The sequence below is a fragment of the Ochotona princeps genome, chromosome 3 (assembly GCF_030435755.1).
Source record: "Ochotona princeps isolate mOchPri1 chromosome 3, mOchPri1.hap1, whole genome shotgun sequence".
Lineage (NCBI taxonomy): Eukaryota > Metazoa > Chordata > Mammalia > Lagomorpha > Ochotonidae > Ochotona > Ochotona princeps.
The window spans coordinates 91,457,444-91,478,020 of record NC_080834.1 but is presented as its reverse complement, the minus strand read 5'-3'; the positions used below and the strand labels follow the sequence as shown (position 1 = coordinate 91,478,020).

The 20,577-nt window shown below is 42.0% G+C and overlaps 1 protein-coding gene across 8 annotated transcripts in view; it reads right to left on the bottom strand.

The window, feature by feature from the left end:
- SENP5 (SUMO specific peptidase 5) overlaps positions 1-20,577 on the bottom strand; it is a 54,592-nt gene that overhangs the window by 19,390 nt on the left and 14,625 nt on the right. For all 8 annotated transcript variants that reach the window (XR_009245174.1, XM_058662078.1, XM_058662076.1 and 5 more), the window contains exons 3-5: positions 7,116-7,221; positions 6,819-6,957; positions 1,574-1,621 (exon numbers count right to left, since the gene is read on the bottom strand). Coding sequence is in view for 7 of the 8 variants with exons in the window: in XM_058662078.1 (XP_058518061.1) it covers positions 1,574-1,621; positions 6,819-6,957; positions 7,116-7,221 (293 nt within the window). In the remaining variant the exon portion in view is untranslated. The remainder of the gene's footprint in view (positions 1-1,573; positions 1,622-6,818; positions 6,958-7,115; positions 7,222-20,577) is intronic.

The window sequence follows — 20,577 nt, the reverse complement described above, 5'->3', positions numbered from 1 at the left end:
AAGAGTTTGTAGTCATCAGCTTCTAACGCAGTGGGTCTCTAACTCAATGCGTATCAGAATCATCAGGAGAGTTTGTTAAAATGATTCCTGGAACGCAGGTGTTGTGGCACAGCAAATTAAGCCTCTATCTAAGGCACCATATCCCATATCGAAGGGACTGATTCATTTCCTTTAAGTTCCTGTTACTCTACTTTAATTTGAAAGGCAGAGATACAGACAGAGATTGCCCATCCCTTGGTTCACTCCCAAGTGGGCTGCAATAGCCAGGAGGATGAATATGCTAGTCTCTCACACAGGTGGCAGGGGCCAAGCACTGGAGTCATCTTCTGTTGCCATTCCAGGGGCACTGTCAGAACACCGGATCCAAAATAGGACATGTGAAACTCAAACTGGCACTAAACTGCAGGATGCGTTTGCAAGCAGCAGCTATGCCACCATGCTGACCTCTCCCAATGCTGGCTCTTCAACCACCCGACTTTACTTCTGATCCAACTTACTGCTAATGCAGCCATGAATGACAGATGATGGCCCAAACAGCCAGGATCCTGACACCCACACTGAGGATTCAGATAAGGTTCCAGTCTCCTGGCTATTATAGGCATCTGCTCTCTCAAGTCTCCCCCACCACTCTGCCTTTCAAATTGACAAATAAAATATTCAGGGTCTTGGGGGGGGGGGGGCGCAAACAGACATGAACCAACTACTGAGTCATACCTCCAGCTTCCAGTTCAGCAGGGCTGGAATGGGGCCCAAGAGTTTGAATTTCAGGTGTTTTTATTTTAAGGTGAATTAATTAATTAATTTTATTGGAAAGGTAGATATACAGAGAGAAGAAGATACAGACAGAAAGATCTTCTGTCCAATGATTCACTCCCCAAGTGGCCACAACAGCCAGAGCTGGGTCAATCCAGGAGCCTGGAGCCTTTTCCAGGTCTCCCACGCGGGTGCAGGGTCCCATCAACTGCTTTTCCAGGCCTCAAGTAGGGCGCTGTAGGGGAAACAGGGCTGCCAGGACACAAACGAGCGCCCACACGGGATCCCAACGTGTGCAAGGTGAGGACCCCAGTCACTAGGCTACCGCACCAGGCCCTGGATTTCCATGAAGTCCAAAAGTGCAGGTGCTGCTGGTGCTACTGCTGGCCTGGGAACCAAACTGCAAGAACCACTGCCTTAGTATATCCTTTTTTACACAGAGAATAAAGGAATACTGAATGCTTCAATACTTCCACATTATCTCTTTGTGTGTAAACTTGCTGACTGGAAAAAAGAAAAATGATAGAATCTGGCTCATTTTCCTTAAGATTCCAATTTACAAAACAGACTGACATTTTGACCTCTGATACAGGTAAGTAGGAAAATAACAGCACTGGGATTCTACAAAGAACAATACTTATTCCCATTCCTGGTAAGTGGCTAACACAAAACCTTAGTCATTTTTCAAATTTCTAAGGAATATCATAAATTTAAAATGTTTAAATGTTTTAATTAAATTTGAAATGTTTAGATGTTTAAAAGTTTCAAAATGTATTTTCAATACATAAAAATCCAGCTGAATAAAGGAAATTTCACTTACTTTGTCTGGAACTGCATCCATTATCAGCTCACCATACATGTTAATGACCTATAAAAAAGTAAAAATCACTTACTAAGCCTACACATTTCAGAACATCACAGACAGAATGAATGATACTGCTGATGGCAATAACATTGTTAGAATCCTGGGTTCGTGAATGAATCACGCGGATAAGGAACAAACAATCCTTGATACCAAATGATGACTGAAACCAACCAGGAGGCTACACTCTTGTTGGGAGCACTGACAATGCCCTGCCCTAAGATGGCGCCTGGACCCTACTTCCTCTTGGAGACAGGTTTCAGGAAGTGCCCTGTGATTGGCCCTTTACTGCTTGCCTCAGGTGTGTAAGCTGATTGGAGGATTGAGAGATAGCCAGGGGCCTTGGGGGAGGGGTGAGGAGGTTCTCTGTGTAACGGAAATAACGGAATTAACTGACTTAACTGAAGGCTTCTGGGTAACGGATTTAACGGATAGGAGGGATATATAAGCCAGGGGCTTCTGTCCCAAAGAAGGAACTGAAGGTTGGAATAAAAGTGCCTCTGAAACGTCCTCCAGTGTCGGATGATTTCTTCCGCGGGATGGGAGACACAGATATCTGGTACCGTGACTCGGACAGAAGTTAGCTGGTGAATACCAGGAAGGTAAGTAGCTGAGCAGATCACTCAGGGAGCCGCTTACAGTGGGAATTAGTTTACAACTGAGTCTTTTGCTCAGGAAGCCGCACTAGGCGGGGACGTGCATGTCAGGTTTGCAGGTTAGCGACAATAAAAAATAAAAAATAAATAAAAAAGTTCGCAGTTGGCGACAAGAAGGTTCACGGTTGAGTGACTAGAGAAAGGTTAGAGCAATGGGGAATTTGTCCTCCACGGTGCGCATGCAGCACCTGCTGCAGAGATTGTTAAGTGAGTCAGGAGAGTCAGACTCGGAGGATAAGGAAGAGGCCTCTGGAAGTGAGTCTTCTGAGGATCCTCCACCCATTAAAAGCTTGGCTAAATGCTTTGCTCTGATAGCAGTTCTTGGGATGCTGATTTTGTTAGTCAGAACTTATATTGCTACAGGTGGTTGCTTTTTGATTCATTCAGACCTCCATTACCTGACCCTAAGTTTTCTGTTGCCTGGTTTTCTACCTTTTAAATATCTTTTTAGTATGATCAGAAAGAAAAGGTCAAGAAAAAAAAAAACAATTTTATCTCTTGTAATTCTTAAGGTTTCATTTGTGATGTTTTCAAAAATGTAAAATTTTATCGCAAATAATTTGTTATAGAAGTTAACTGCAATTCACTATTAAATTATTTCAAGGTATAAGTTAAATTAATGTGGTATTTATTGTATATAAAGCATTTTTATAGTTTAAAATAATTCTTGTGTTTTCGGCGGGTTAACAAACTTCTCACTGCTTTAAATTGGTAAAGATTTTGTATTTGTTTTAAAGGTATTTGAGTGATGATTTCATGTCAATAACAAAGTCTAACCTATAATGTGTTATACCAACAACAACAAAAACCTCTTCCAGATTTTAGCCATCCTTAAAAGGGCATCCAAGAATTCAAAAGTTTCCAATTCTAGGGTTTCCCTTGGTATTCTTATGAGCCCTCAAGAATGCCAATGGATTTATCTCCCGTTTTGTGGAGACAGTTAATCAGGTTGATTGGATTAAGATTATTGCCAAATGTAGTAAAATTTTGTCGTGTCAAACTGTTGTATCCATCCATGGAGTTGTGAAGGTTTAAATTTTAGTTTGCACTTTTAATGATTTAGCTCTACAGTTGTATCTGGTTGTTCACTACATATTCTTAGGATAGCTATATTACTGGGAAGACTAAAATTCGCATTCTTGCAATGATGAAAAGATTTCATAGCGGTGACTTTTTTCTCAAGGTCTTTGTTCAAGACGATTTACTTGATGATTTTACAGCTACTGGTTTCTGGAGAACACTACTATTACTAAGTTTGATTGAGAATAATTTTTTTAAGTCTCCAAAAGCATGTGTTTGTGTGTGCGCGGGCGCACATGTGTCTTAATGTTTGTCATCTGTATAAATTGTTTCAAATTGTTATAATGTGTTACTGTTTGTTGGTCAGAGAATATTCTAGCTTTTGTGAATTAAGTTTAAACTTCCTGTAGGAAACATTTTAAAAAGCAGGTAAATTAATGCATACACATAATTTGCATATCAACAGCAAAAGCAGGTTGCCTTGAGCTCTGAATTCTGCAGACACTCCCAGAGCTTTCTGATAGGATTGTAAAAATATCTAAGTGATTTTAAACCTTTGCTACAAATTCATTTACTTTGAATAAGATTACTACTTAACATGGATTTCTTAAATTTATGTAATTTAAATTACTAATTATTGTTTTTAAAATATATTATATCATTGATACATTTATTATTAACCTGTATTCCTGTCTCAATTATAACAGGAAGTAGGCCTTTGGGATAAATGTTTAGTAAAGCTATTATTTGACAGTTTTCACTTTATACTAACCCTATAAGAGTAAGCAACCTGGTACCTCAGACCCAAGGCCCAGATCCCGTCCTCATTTGGGGGTGAGGATCAGTCTATATTTTCCCAAAAAACGAAAATGGTCCGAGGTGGATTCCTGAGAGGCTTGTCCGGCAAGCTCCTGCTGCTGAGTCTTGTGAAAGCTCGGGTACTGGCCAAGATGATGGCATTTGAATCGGAAGAGTGACAGGACAAGCAAGTATATTAGGCTTTTATATATTATATATTAGTATTTGTTAAGCACCTAGGTCCTGATATTTCCTGCCAGTTTCTCCTTAAACCAGACTATCAGATTGTCTGGTGTGTGACCCCAGCTGTTGGGGGTCTGCAGCTCTTTTTATAAATAGCTCAATTTCTGCCCGTGCTTTTTCTTGGAAGGTGGCATACCAAGAGTTTTGTTCAGACACTGCGCAGCGTAATGCTGCTGCAGGAAACCCCCAGTGGAATTTAGAACAGGCAGTGGGGATCTACAGGGATGTCTCTCCAAAGTTACTCAAGGAGCCAATGAGCCTTATGTTGATTTTGTAGCTAGACTTATTCAAACTGCCTCTAGAATTTTTGGGGAGGTGGAGTCAGCAATGCCTTTGGTAAAGCAGTTAGCGTATGAACAGGCTAAAAAATGGTGCCAAGAGGCAATAAAGCTATGGAAGCATAGAAAAAAAAAAAGATTAAAACTATGCTATATAAACAGAAAGGGGGAATAGGGATCAATATAGATCCCCAAAGGACAAGCTAGTTATTATTTTTTCAGGTGAGTGTTAATATTAGTAATTCTACTGTACCATCACCCTGCGTTGTATTGACTAATTAAACCTTAGGAATAGTGGCCATTCTTTTACCTTTTCCAAAAATTTTCTCACAGATAAAAACAGTACATTTAGAGAACATAAGAATTCCTACCAAAATCCTATGTAGAGTATAACCACGAATTCTTTTGAGGTGAAGCCTCCGTTTGTGCTGTGGGAGCAGCAATGTCCATGATTTTTGGAGGCCAGTTGCAGAATTGCTTTTACTTTTATTCAGGTAATGATACTTTTGAGAGCTTGGTAGCAGTGGTTAATTGCATTGCTTTTCTTTTAGGCCCACTCCTGTGTGCCTGAGGTACGTTTGTGTTTCTTGTTAGCAATGCTAGTCAAGTAGGGATTAACTTAATTTGTAGAATAGATTGTTTTCTTTCAGAATGTTGGAATACAACCGAGTACCCGCTGGCTGTGGTGATGTGCGTGCCCACCTATTTTCCCAGACCAATGACAGTTAAAGACCTGTCAGTCCACCTGCGGCCAGAGCACAACTTCAGGGTTACTGCTGCCACTGTGACAACAATAGCTACTGCTGTACTGGCGGTTATGACTGTGAACACCCTGGCATGGCTGATCTCTACGGTTCTTCAGACACAGGAGCAGTTTAATCAACATGTTTGGACTGGCTTGCTAATCATAAACTGATGAGTGGACTTGACTTAAGAACAGGTGGACATGTTATCTGAGGTCCTCTCAGTTTCCAACTTGCAGCTAATCTATTTAGAAGCCTTCCAGTTTATTTGAATGGGACTTGAGATGTTTAGTTTGATAATTTACATGGTTTATTTGTATGGGACTTGGGATGTTCAGTTTGATATAATTATACATATGGTAATCCTGTTCAATCTGTATCTGCCCAGCCCTGGAATGCTTGGGTATTGTGCACCAGTAGGGGTAGATGTTCAGATATATCAGCTTTTGCATTTATTGATAAGGTAGTGATAAAAAATTATAATTATAGTAGTAATAGTTCTAGAATATGGGAAGATGTTAAAGTTAATTGCAGTCGTGATATTATTTATAATGCTATTTATGTATGTGTACAAGCTCCATTTACCTGGATTGTGTGTTACTCCTTCTATTGTCACCAATGGGTCCCGAGCATTGAATTTGCCCAGAGAGTTATCCGCTATAAATAGCACCAAAGTAGAGATTGCCACGGTAGAGCAATGGACAAATTGGATACTAAAGGGTCTTTCCTTTGCACGCCAATGGGCCGGTATAGTAGGCCTGGGCTTTATCTTATCAATTATTTCTTTGGGGTCAGCGGATGCTTCATACAGCGGCTGCTAGTGCAAGCTGTGCTTGCCCTTCACAACAGAGAATCCCCAGAAGTCTGGCTAGGCATGTTGGACTGGCAGCCAGAGACGGGTAAGTATCCGATACAGCTTCACCAACCTAAGACAGGCGCCACGCTCCTAGCCACATGGTTAGCCCATGACGGGTAAGGGGAGCCCAAACTCGGAACACCTAAGACAGGCACAGTCCCTTGCTTAATAAAACAAGAAGAGGGAGTTGTTGGGAGCACTGACAATGCCCTGCCCTAAGATGGCGCCTGGACCCTACTTCCTCTTGGAGACAGGTTTCAGGAAGTGCCCTGTGATTGGCCCTTTACTGCTTGCCTCAGGTGTGTAAACTGATTGGAGGATTGAGAGATAGCCAGGGGCCTTGGGGGAGGGGTGAGGAGGTTCTCTGTGTAACGGAAATAACGGAATTAACTGACTTAACTGAAGGCTTCTGGGTAACGGATTTAACGGATAGGAGGGATATATAAGCCAGGGGCTTCTGCCCCAAAGAAGGAACTGAAGGTTGGAATAAAAGTGCCTTTGAAACGTCCTCCAGTGTCGGGTGATTTCTTCCGCAGCATGGGAGACACCAATACACTATTATTTTGCTAACCAACATTTTCTGCAATGTCTCAGAGCTTACAAACTAACCTGGTCATTCAGCCAGTTCTGACCATCCAGGGTTGCCAGATCATCCATGTCCAGCATGTGCTTATTGTAGAAGATGCGAAAGTTGCACTTTTGATGTCTGGCCCGATAGTTCGTGATTTCCCTATTGATAAATGGTTTCCTGAAATGAAGATGTTGAAGCAACAGTTAAAAACATGAATTCTACATAATTAAACTACAGAATACATTTATTGCTGAGTATTTTCTCCATAAACGAAAAAAAAGTAATATATCCCAACAATTTTATTTGCGGGCTTAACTTTATTATCAACGACATACCTATTCGAGAAGTCTTCATTAAACACATCTTTCAGTCTTCCAAGGACATCTTTTTCACTGAGTGGAACCAAACTGCCATACTTCTTCATAACCTCATCTAGGAATCCTTAAGTAAAGGAAGGGGGGGAAGACATTTTTAATAGTCTCCTCAACAATTAATCTATATATAATAATTCACAGGTATTTCAGATATTTTAATTAAAATTTTTTTTTGGAAAGGGTTCTATGGCCAGAGCTGCGCCAATCAGAAGCCAGGAGCCACGAGCGTCTTCCAGGTCTCCTGCATATGGGTGCAGGGTGCCAAGGCTTTGGGCCTTCCTTGACTGCTAGGCCCATTGAAAGGAGGCTGGATCAGAAGAACAGCAGCCGGACTCCAACCAGCGCCCAGGTGGATGCTGGCATTGCAGGCAGCAGCTTAATACACCATGCCATAAAGCCAACCATAGAAGTCTTTTTAAACTTTTTTTTTGTTATTATCATTTTATTATACAGTTGAATAGGCCCTGGGATTTCCTTTGCCCCCTCCCCAAGTCCACTCCTCCCCCAATGAGTTGCCCTATATTATTACTATAGTTCTTCGTAAATAGTCATATGTCCATCATTACAGGCAGAGAAAACGGCACAGTCAAGCACCCTACTGTCAAGATAGAGTAAACAGTTTCATTGGGAGTCCACTTTGATCTGGAAGTAGAGATGCATACTGCATTGTATCCTCACATCTGGATATGACAGTCTCCATAACATAGTTACTGTACATCCCCTTACATGAAAAGCCACAGAACAAAATCAGCAACAGGAAGAAAAAAAGGAATTAACAACACCATGAAGTTAAATAACATGCTATGGAATGATTAATGTGTTGTTGAAGAAACGAAAATTGAGAATCTTCTTGAAGAAAAGGATGCTACATTATGATCTCTGAGTCACTGAAGAATTTAATCAGAAACTGTTTTGAAGAGATGAAACTAAAAAAAAAATCAAAATCCGTGAGAAACAGTTTTCTGCTCATCTTTGTTGTAGAGATGTGTCTCTTGTAGGCAACAAATAGATGGGTTTTGTCTTTTTAATCCGCTTATCTATAACATCTGATTGATGAATTTAATCCATTTACATCGAGCTAATATGAATGGATGATAATTTGGTCGTCATTTTAGCAATATATTGTTAATTTCGTTTTCTGGGGCCCGGGGCAGTAGCCTAGTGACTGAAGTCCTCGCCTTGAACTCACCAGGATCCCATATGGGCACTTGTTCTAATCCCGGCAGCTCCACTTTGCATCCAGCTCCATGCTTGTGGCCTGGAAAAGTAGTCGAGGACGGTCCAAAGATTTGGGCCCCTCTTCCGGGAGACCCGGAAGAGGTTCCAGGTTCGCGGCTTTGGATCGGCGCAGCACCAGCCATTGCGCTCACTTGGGGAGTGAGTTATCAGACAGAAGATCTTCCTCTCTGTCTCTCCTCATCTCTGTATCTCTGACTTTGTAACAAAAATAAATAAATATTTAAAAAATTTTTTTTGTTTTCTGTTATTTTACTGGGATATTCACAATTGCCTTTGGTTTTGGTGGGTGTAATTCCTCCTCTCTATCAAGAGAACATCTTTAAGTAACGCTTATAGAGCAGGTATGAAAGAGGAGTATTTTTTTTAAAGATTTTTTATTGGAAAGGAAGATATACAGAAAGGAGAGACAGAGAGGAAGCTCTTCCATCCAATGATTCACTCCCCAAGTGAGCACAACGGTTGGTGCTGTGCCGATCTGAAGAGCCAGGAGCCAGGAACTTCCGCCAGGTCTCCCACACGGGTACAGGGTCCCAAAGCATTGGGCCATCCTCGACTGCTTTCCCAGGCCACAAGCAGGGAGCTGGATGGGAAGTGGAGCTGCCGGGATTAGAACCGGCACTCATATGGGATCCGGGTGCATTCAAGGCAAGGACTTTAGCCACTAGGCCACTGCGCCGGGCCCAAGAGGAGTATTCTTTTAACTTTTTTAAGTGCGGAAGAATTTTATTCCATTTTCAAAGACAAAGTAAAGCTTTGCTAGGTACGTCATCCTGGGCCGGCAACTTTTGGATTTTACAATCTGGAATATGTTACTTTATTCTCTTCTGGCGTGTAGACTTTCCTGTGGGAGGTCTCCTGTCAATTTAATTGGCATTCCTTTATATGTCAATTGGCTTTTTTCACATGCATATTAAAGCATCTTTTCCTTATGTACAATTAAAGACATCTTGTGTCATGGTGAAGATCACTATTGGTCCACCCTGTTGGGAGTTCTGTGCCCCTCTTGGATGTTGTTTCCCAGTTTTTGCCCATATTAGGGAATTTTCTCGTTATTATATTTGTAAACCCAGCTACTCTTTCTGTACTTTCTGGGACTCCCATAACTCTTATATTTGACCTTTAAATAGTGTCTTTCAATTCTTGAATACTTTTTTTTGGCCTGATCCAGCTCTGCTTCAAACTTTTTGTTTTTTCCCCTTCGTGACAAGAAATGTCTTCCAATTCTGATATTCTTTCTTCTGCCTAATTCATTCTATTTTGGAGACTCTCCACTGTATTTTTAATTTGCTCCCTGTATTCATTTCTGATATATCAGCTTTCATGATTCATTTCCTGTGTGACATATTCCTTAAATTCCTTGAATGCTTGTATTACATGCTTCTCATTGTTGACAAGAAGCTTTATTACAAGTGTTCTGAACTCTGTATCCCCATTTTCTCGATGTCTTCCTCAGTTAACTCTGAGGTTGCCAAACGGTTTTGCTCCTTTGCAGGGGAGTCTACAAAAATATCCATTGTGCCTTTGTCTCTTCTTTTACTCTTGGTCATTGTACTTCTGGTTAGAAGAATCTTCTCCTTACAGCAGGTTTCTGCAGTTGGTACATGGTTCTTTGTTTGCAGTCACATGTGCCACACCCTCCGGTGAGTTCCGGCCCTGGGTTCTTCTGGTAGACCTCCACCATGAAAGCTCTGTATCCCCAGCTCCTAGCTCACCACTCTCTACCTCCTGCGATCCTGTGCTGAGGCTGCACCGTTGTCTATACAACCTTTCTCCCACTGCCGGTTTGAACAGGTCCCAGAATTAGGGATACACCAGGAATTCTACTCAGCAAGTTGGTGGTGCTGACTTTGCTGGAACCTGCTGGTTGTTAGATCTGGGGACCACACAGACCTATTTTGACACATACAATGCCAAAGTTGGTATTATTTTCCCTCTGGGACCAGTGCAATACACTGAGCTCAGTGAGTTCGCTCCTAGCTCAGCACAAGCACAGCTCACTGTTGTCCCTGCAGTCTTAAAGCATTTGCCACACTGTACAAAATGGTGCGTGATGTACCACTTGTGGAATTCTTGATCAATTGACCATCAGGTCTGAAGGCTACCTGAGCTATCATGGGTGGAACCTGTAGGCTGCTACGTTGTTGCAGTTCACTAAGCCAGAAATGAATTCACTCCCAGCTCAGTATATGCGCAGACCTGTCCCATACCTTTGACTCTGTAGACAAAATGGCGCCCTTTTTGGCTGTAGGGGGCAGACTGGGCTGTGAAATTCACCCTATTCCTACACTGCCTGGGTTGGGCCTGCCACTCTATCTCTGCTTCTGGTCAAATCAAACAGACCAGCAGAATGTGCAGTTCTTTGTCTAGGTTCACTTCCTGAGCGTCCCTTCCCACCTTGTTGCTGGTGGAGTTCTGGCTGCTGGTGCAGTTCAAATCACCGCTCATTGAATGCCGCTGGGTTATCAGTCACTGCAATGCCACATGGTTGTGTCCACTGCTTTCCACTGTCAGTCACCAGGTGCCCCTCTGCTACATTCTGTCCTCTTCTATTTCCTAGAATGTGCCCTTTGCTTTACACTGGCTATTGTTTCTTCATCTGATTAAATGTGTCTTTACCCTATTTTGCCATGTTGGTTCTCCCAAACTTCCAGAAATCTTTTTAAAGTTAAGCCTCATACAAAAGACTTGTCTCATCATTCTAATCCACAGTGAAATGCTGTGAAGCATGATTATCCCAGGGTGCTGTTAGAAATGCCTACGTAAAAGATTTATCTGGGACCAGCACAGTAGCCTAGTGGGTAAAGTTCTGACCACGCACGTGCAAGGATTCCATATGGGCGCCGGTTCTAATCCCAGCAGCTCCACTTCCCTTCCAGCTCCCTGCTTGTGTCCTGGGAAAGCAGTCGAGGATGGCCCCAAGCCTTGGGACCCTGCACCCGAGTGGGAAACCTGGATGAAGTTCCTGGCTCCTGGCTCCAGATTGGAGCATCACCGTCCACTGGGGTCACTTGGGGAGTGAATCATCGGATGGAAGATATTTGTGTCTCTCCTCCTCTCTGTATATCTGACTTTCCAATAAAAATAAATATTTTTTTTTTAAATCTAAGTGTTGGGACTTACTTAAAATCACTTTGCTAATGAGAAACAGGGCAAACTGAAAAAGTGCCAGTATCCCATACGGTTCCCATCCAGCTCCCTGCTTGTGGCCTGGGAGGAAAGTAGAGGACGGCCCAAAGCCTTGGGACCCTGCACCCGCTTGAGAGACCTGGAGGAAGTTCCTGGCTCCTGGCTTCAGACTGGCTCAGCTCCAGCCATTGGGGTCACTTGGGGTGTGAATCATTGGACGGAATAGCTAACTCTGTCTCTCTTCCTCTCTGTATATCTGACTTTGCAATAAAAATAAATTCTTAAAAAGAAAAGAAAAGAAAAATATGTGTGTTCATTTCCTTTGCCCATTTTATTACAGGGTGGTTTTGTTTGTTTGTTTGGTTGGTTGGTTTCTTTGTTTTGTTTTGTTTTTTTTTTTTTTTGCTGTCACTGGGTTTCTGAAGCTCTTTGTAAAACCTGGATGTTAGTTCCCTACCACTTGTGCAGTGCGCAAAAATTTTCTCCCATTCTGTGGTTGCTGTGGTCATTTGAAGTGTGAACAACAGAAAGAGAATATTCAATTATTTCTGTAACCTTGCCTTACAACTAATATAATAAAGCGTTAAAAAATAATAATAAGTTGGCCTGGCACAGTACGGAAGCCTAGAGGTTAAAGTCTTTGCCTTGCATGTGCCAAGATTCCATATGGGCACCGGTCCATGTCCTGGCTGCTCTGCTTCTCATCCAGCTCCAATGTTGTAGCCTAGGAAAGCAGAGGAGGACGGCCCAAAGCCTTGGGACCCTGCACCCGCGTGGGAGACCCAGAGGAAGCTCCAGCCTCCTTGCTTCAGATCAGGTCAGCTCCAGTCACTGCAGCCACTTGGGAAGTGAACCAATGGATGCAGGATCTTTCTCTATGCTTCTCCTTCTCTCTGTAAATCTGTCTTTCCAATAAAAATAAATAAATCTTAAGGAAAAAAAAGTATGTAATAGATTTGATGACACGTTTCAAGAACAAAAAAATGATCCCATATTTGGGAAATATTCTAATATCATTGATCATCAGGGAAATGCAAATTAAAGCCACCATGGAATTTCCCCTCATACCTATCAGAATGGTCTTCATGAAAAAAACCTAACTCAGGGTGGGCTTAGAGGATGCTGTTTGGGATGCTTGGGTTCCAAATCATAGTGTTCAATTCAAGTCCCTAGCCAGGCTCTCAATTCCAGCTTCCTACAAATGCACAATGCAGCAGGTAGCAAGAGACAGGTAATACTGAATTCCTGCCCTTCACATGGGAAATCTGGATTGAATTCCAGGCACGGCCCAGCTCTCACTGTTACAGGCATTTACAGAGTGAGCCAAAGGATAAAAGAGCTGTTTCCATCTGTCTACCTTTCAAGTAAAATGAAAGTAAATAAATGGCAAAAGATCACCATAAGTGAAATCATTGATAAAGAAGATACTGAGAAAAGGGAATACACATTACTATACACCCCATAAAAAGCAGTAGGAAGTTTTCTCAAAAAAAAAAAAAGAAAGAAAAGAAATTAGAAATAGAACTACCATATAATCCAGAAACTGCGACCACACTAACAAATGTAATGGAATCTGTATGTAGACCAAGTGTCTGCACATCCATATTCAGGCAACAGTCAGCATGAGGAGCCTAAGTGTCTGTCAACAGATGAAGTTAAATATGGTGCATGTAGGAGCTAGTACAGCCGTGTAGCAAGCTAACCCTCTGTCTATGATGCTAGTTCAAGTCCTGGCTGTCCCATTCCCAATCCAGCTCCCTGCTGATGACTTGGGAAAGCAATGGTGTATGGCCCAGGACCCTGGAACCCTGCACCCATGTGGCAAATGCTAAGGAAGCTCTTCTGGTTCCCAGCTTTGTACCCACTCATCTGGCTGTTGCAGCCCTTTGGGAGTGAACCACTGAATGGAATATATATCTCTCTCCCTCAGTCTTTAATCTCTCTCCCTCACAACTGTGACTTTCAAGTAAAACAAGCACATATTTTTTTTTTTTTTTTACAAAGTTGGTCAGAAACATTAAAACAATGGAATTTTATTTTGATGAAAAACTCGAGTTTACAATCATTTAGTAAATAAAGAGCAAACACTTCATTTTCCTATTCCATAACTCTCAGGAAAGAAAAAGTATTAGTAAATAAATATCTGTGAACAGATTAAGGGTAAGGCAGACTGGATCATAAGCCACCTCTGATGTCCACACTCTTGCGTGTGGCTCACTCTAAAAGGGTAAAATGGCACTGGAGATGGTGAACTGACCAGACGTGGGCACCACGCTCCTCCTAATCACCCAAATAGGCCCAAGATAAATAGTCGTTTTTTGCTTATCATGGGCAGCAAACTATACACATTTTACTGAAGGAATACTTTGATAGAAGCACTTATTTAAGTTATATTGAAGCACATATTCTTAAAAAATATATTGCAAAAAATATATACATATACACACATATATACATACACACACATCCTATTTAGCCTTAATGGAGGAAGTGCTGTAATTATCAACACAGATAAACCTGCAGAAGATATTAAGTGAAAGAAGCTAGGAATAGAAAGACAAATCTGCAGGACCTCACGTGGAATTCACATGTGAATTCATATGCACAGAATATAATCAGGACTACTGGGACCAGGGGAAAGGTAGGGAGAAAGGTCATCAAGGAAGGAGTACAAAGCTTCAGTTCCAAGGAATTCAATTCTGGAGTGCTACTATTTTGGATTTTCAATGTTGCTGAAACAAATGATAAATGTCTGAGGTGATGGATATGCCACAATCACCCTGAGCTGGTGTCTACACCTGGTAACGTGGTGAAATGTCAGACTGAAGTGCACAAATGTATTTAAAAATTAGTTCAATTTTCCTACAAAACAGACAAACAAACAAACAAACAAAAAAAACCAACTTTGAAATCCATCCATATGAAAGGGTTGGTCTTCAAAAGTGCACCTAAAAAATCCCACATGTTGCCGGTTCTGTGTATAAACTAAAACTGAAATGTCAATGAAATAGTCACAGGATGTGGTTAAGAACTTGCATTTTTTTTTTAACATACTGGTTACTCAATACCATGTCAATTTATTCCATAATGCTGTAAACTGTCATTGATGTTATTTTGTGGCTTTAAATTGATCGGGATGATATTTTGCCAGCTCTGCCTTCAGACCAGAGATGGTCTCCCCAAGAAACTGTTCAATTTACCTGGACAATAAGATGCTGGACTCTATGCTTGGTATATTCTTGCAATGAAACAATCTTGACTGAATTTGAACTGTAATACTGCAACAAGGTGGAGGAATCCACCATGGAGGGAGGGTATGGGGAGGGGTTGGGGGATTCCCAGAGCCTATGAAACTGCATCACATAATGCAATGTAATTAATAAAAAAAAAAAAACATATATTTTTTAAAAAATCCCACATGTTGGGCCCAGCGGCGTGGCCTAGCGGCTAAAGTCCTCGCCTTGAACGCCCTGGGATCCCATATGGACGCCAGTTCTAATCCCAGCACCTCCACTTCCCATCCAGCTCCCTGCTTGTGGCCTGGGAAAGCAGTCGAGGATGGTCCAAAGCTTTGGGACCCTGCAGCCTGCGTGGGAGACCCGGAAGAGGTTCCAGGTTCCCGGCATCGGATCGGCACAGAACCGGCCCGTTGCTGTGGTCACTTGGGGAGTGAAACAACGGATGGAAGATCTTCCTCTCTGTCTCTCCTCCTCTCTGTATATCCAGCTTTCCAATAATAATAAATCTTAAAAAAAAAACTATTTAAAAAAAAATTAAAAAAATCCCACATGTTATGTAAAACCATACAGATATTTCAAAGTTTCTTTTTTAAATGTTCTTTTTTAAAAGTTTCTTTTAATTCTATTCCTCACAAGATTTTTGAAATACTCTTATATATAATAACTATATTGGTTAAAAATGCATAAAGATCTATCTTCTCTGAGAGAGGGACAAACATATTCCACCTCCTGGTTCACTTCCCAAAAGGCTAGTGCTGGGCCAGGCGAGAACCTCAAAGTTCCATCCAGGCCTCTCACAAGGATAGCAGGGGCCCCAAGAATTTGAACCATTTTCAGCAACTTTCCCAAGCACATCAGCATGAAACTGGAATGGAAGTACAACAGTCAGGCTTCAACTAGTGCACCAAGAAGGGATACAGAGCCACAAGTGGTAGATTAGCCAACTGCACACACAAAATCCCAAGGGACCTCTACTACGGCTTATTAATCTGCCTGCAGTGCTGGCACCACATACAGGTACCAGTTTTAGTCCCTGATCTTCCATTTCCAATCTAGCTCCCTTCCTAAAGCATAGGAAAGCAGTGAAAGATGGCCTGAGGCCTTGGGCCCCTGCACCTATGCGGAACACCCAGAAGCAGCTCCCATCTTCAGACCCACTCAGCTGTGGCCATAGAGGTCAGAATGAACTAACAGAAGATCTGCTTCTCCTAATTCTTTCAAGTAAAACTATTTTTTTTTATTGGAAAGTCAGATATACAGAGAGGAGGAGAGACACAGAGGAAGATCTTCAGCCAATGATTCACTCCCCAAGTGGCTACAATGGCTGAAGCTGAGCTGATCCAAAACCAGGAGCCAGGAACCACTTCTAGTCTCCCACATGGGTGCAGCGTCCCAAGGCTTTGGGCCATCCGTCACCACTTTCCACAAGTAGGGAGCTGAATGGGAAGCAGGGATGCTGGGATTAGAACTGGCACTCATATGGGATCCTGGCACGTGAAACGCAAGGACTTTAGCTATTAGGCTACCGCCCTGGATCCCATAAATAAATCTTAAAAAAAAACAAACCTAAAATATCTTCAACATGTACTGCAGGGAGCCAGTGTTGTGTCACATAGATTAAGCCACCTCTTGTAATGTCAGCATCAATATGAGTGCAGTTTGAATCCCACTTGCTCCATATCTGATCCAGTTCTCTACTAACACATTCATATCAGTACGGAAATAACAAGATTGCTTAAGTACTTTGTCCCCTGCCCTCCACATGGAAGACAAGGATGAAGCACCTAACTTCTTCCTTGGCCCAGTTCCAGTCACTATGGCCAACCAGGGAGTGAACCAGCAGATAAAGCATATCTTTCCTTCTTTGTAACTTTGTCTTTCAAATAAATAAATGTTAAAAAAAAAAAAATACATGAGCCAAAGTGGCAGTTCAACAGGTTAATCCCTTTGCCTTGCAGAGCTGCCGTTCCATATGGACACTAGTTGAAATCCTGGCTGCTTCAGTTCCCATAGTGCTTTCTTCATATGAGCTGGGGAAGCAAAGGAGGAGGGCTCAAGTCCTTGGGATCAAGCACCCATATGGGAGATGAGAGAAGGCTTCTGGCTTCAGATCAGCTCAGCTTTGGTTGTTGAGGCCATTTGGGGAGTGAATCAGTGGACAAATGTTCCGTTTCTCCTCCTCTCTATAAATCTGCCTTTTATGGGCCTAGAAAAATGGTTCAATGGCTCAAACTTAACCTTGCAGGCATTGGGATCCCATATGGATACCACTTTATGTCCTGTCTGCTGCACTTTCCATCCAGCTCCCTGCTTGTAGCCTGGGAAAGCAGTTGAGGATGGTCCAAAGCCTTGGGACCCTGCACCCATGTGGGAGACCTTGAAGCTCCTGGTTTCGGACCAGTTCAGCTCCTGCCGATGCAATCACTTGGGCAGTGAAACAGCACACAGAAGTGCTTTCTCTCTGTATGTGACTCCTTCCCTCTGTAAATCTGCTTGTCCAATAAAAATAAATCCTTAAAAAATCTGTCTTGTGAATAAAAAAATCTTTAAAGATCGCAGATGTATCACCCTGACTTAATCAAATCACAATGATTATATATAAACATTATAAATACAAAAAAAATTTTTGTTCTAAATAGTATATCTCTCCTTTTTAAAGATTTGTCTTTACTGGAAAGTCAGATTTACAGAGAGGAAAGACAGAAAGAAAGATCTTTCACCTGCTGGTTCATTTCCCAAGGGGTTGCAACACCCAGAGCTGAGCTGATCTGAAGCCAGGAGCCAGGAGCTTCTTCTGGTTCTCCCTCACGGGTGCAGGTTTCCAAGGCTTTGGGTCTTCCTCTACTACTTTCCCAAGTCACAGGCAGGGAGCTGGAATGAAAGTGGAGCAGCCGGGATACAAACCAGCATCCCTATGGGATTCTGGCACATGTAAGGCGAGGACTTTAGCCTCTAGGCTACTGCGCCAGGCACCAAATTAAATAACAGAGACAAATCTCACCTGACAGTCACTCCCAAACAACCACACAGCCTGGCTGGGCCAGACTGACTCCAAAAGCTTGGAACTTCAACCAGTTTCCCATGTGGACCCAAGCATTGCTACCATCACCTGCTGCCTCCCAGGATGCATTATCGGGAGCCAGCTTGGAAACAGAGTGGTTGGGACCAAAACCTGCACTCCAATTTGAGATGCAGGTGCCCCATGTGACAGCTTAACCCACTGTATCACTACACCCTATACCGTCAAATTTCTTTTTTAAATTTTTATTTAAATGTTTGGATTTTATCCTAGTCAAATTTCTGATCTATCTAGAACATATTATGGTACAAGTATTCCGATGATCCTTGATGTGCTACAATTTTATTGCACAAAATTTAGTGGGGGGGGGGGGGTTGAGTATGTATATGTCCTAATTTTGGTGCTTACTGAATTTCTGTTCTTCTTGAAATAAAGATCTTACAGATTACTTGCAGAAAGACCTGAGTACAAAATCCTCGATATTAATACTCCTCCCAAATCTTGGAAAACAACTTGCACAAGCCTAACAGTGGTCATTAAATTTTTTACAGCAGCTAACAGTGGTCATTATAAAACATTCAACTTGACTTTGAACACAGTAACTATCCATTCACCCTCACATTTCATCACCGTATATGATACTAGATAAAACTGTGAAACTGTAATCACTTTCCTGAATCAATAAATATGTAAGTCACTTAAAAAGACACATAATGCAGTTATGTCAGAGACAAGTCAGCATTCAATGAATCAACGAATTCAATACTGACTAATGGAAGTCTGTTAAAGAAGCGTCCACATGGACAGGTAACATGGCCAGGCGCCGTGGCCTAGCAGTTGAAGTCCTAGCCATGCACATGCCAGGATCTCATACAGGCGCTTGATCTAATCCCGACAGCCCCGCTACTCTTTCAGCTTCATACTTGTGGCCTAGGAAAGCAGTCAAGGATGGCTCAAAGCCTTGGGATACTACACCCTCGTGTGAGACCCGAAGAGGCTCCTGGCTCCTGGCTTCAGATTGGCACAACTCAGGCTGCTGTGGTCACTTGGGGAGTGAATCATTGGATGGAAAATCTTCCTCTCCGTCTCTCCTCCTCTCTGTATATCTGACTTTCCAACAAAAAAATAAATCTTAAAAAAAAGAAGCGTCCACGGACCACACTGAATGCCCCATAGTGATTCCTGCTCTGAGTACTCTATTAGTCCTGGTTATTCAGGTTGACTTTTCTATTGCTACTGAATTTGTCTTTCATTGGGTTTGCTTTTCTCAAATGATGATAAATCTGAGCTCATCTCTCTTCGCTGAGACAGGAAGGAGGGGCCTGTGACAGGCAGCAGCTATTGGGTGTATGACATAATGAAACTAACACAGCACCCCATAAGCATGTATCATAACATGCTTGTCAGTTGAAATTGTTTAAAAATTGAAATGAAAACTCTACAAACTGCACCCTTTCCAACACTAGCTTTCTGCCTCTCTGACATTCTCCTTGCTTTCAACCTTGTGAGAACTTCTCAGTTTATGTTCACTCAGAAGTACCTTGTTTTTGAGTACAGAGACGCAAAGACGTCTGCAAATAGCTCACAGGAAATGTGCTGTAAAAAAGCTAAACATGGATTTCAAGAGTTTTTGCATCACAATACGTTTAATTCTATTTTTTGCTTCAATAATTTGAAGTACCCTTACATGTATTTTTTTTAAAGATTTATTTATTTTTATTACTAAGTCAGATATACAGAGAGGAGGAGAGACAGAGAGGAAGATCTTCCATCCGATGATTCACTCCCCAAGTGAGCACAACAGCCGGTGCTGCGCCAATCCGAAGCCAGGAACCAGGAACTATCTCCAGGTCTCCCACATGGGTGCAGAGTCCCAAGGTTTTGGGCCATCCTCAACTGCTTTCCCAGGCCACAAGCAGGGAGCTGGATGGGAAGTGGAGCTGCTGGGATTAGAACCAGAGCCCATATAGGATCCCAGCACATTCAAGGAGAGGACTTAAGCCGCTAGGCCACGCCGCCTTGCCTCCTTACATGTATTTTTAACATTTTTCATACTTTCTATGGATTTGGTAACATCTGGAATCTCTTCTACAACTTAAGCCTGGATTAGCCATTAGTTTCTGATAAATTTTTTACATTTCTTTTATTTCTCTACAATTGCCAAAATTTTTATTTATTTTCAATTTTTTTTTTTACTACCGTAAGATAAATTCCCCTATAAAACTATGCGAGTGTTTGTACTATTTTAAACCTAGGATTAAGTCCAAGGAGAAAAAAATGTATAAAAGGTTGAGCTGTCATGTTATTTTCCAAAAATGTGCATATAACAATTTATATCATGTAGTATTTTTGACAAAAAATAAAAAACAGAAGTGTTATAATCAAAGATACATTTTCTGTGGAGGAACTCAAATTTTCTGTTAAACAGTATCATAAATCATGTTGTGATATTGAAGGTTTTTAACTATTGGGAGGAATAATTCCTATGACATTTATAATTAGTAATTTAACATTATTACCATAAGAATGACACAATGTTGGGTCAGGCGGCGTGGCCTAGCGGCTAAAGTCCTCGCCTTGAATGCACCGGGATCCCATATAGGCACCGGTTCTAGCCCCGGCTGCTCCACTTCCCATCCAGCTCCCTGCTTGTGGCCTGGGAAAGCAGTCGAGGATGGCCCAAAGCTTTGGGACCCTGCACATGCGTGGGAGACCTGGAAGAAGTTCCTGGTTCCTGGCTTCAGATCGGCACAGAACCGGCCATTGTGGTCACTTGGGGAGTGAATCATTGGACGGAAGA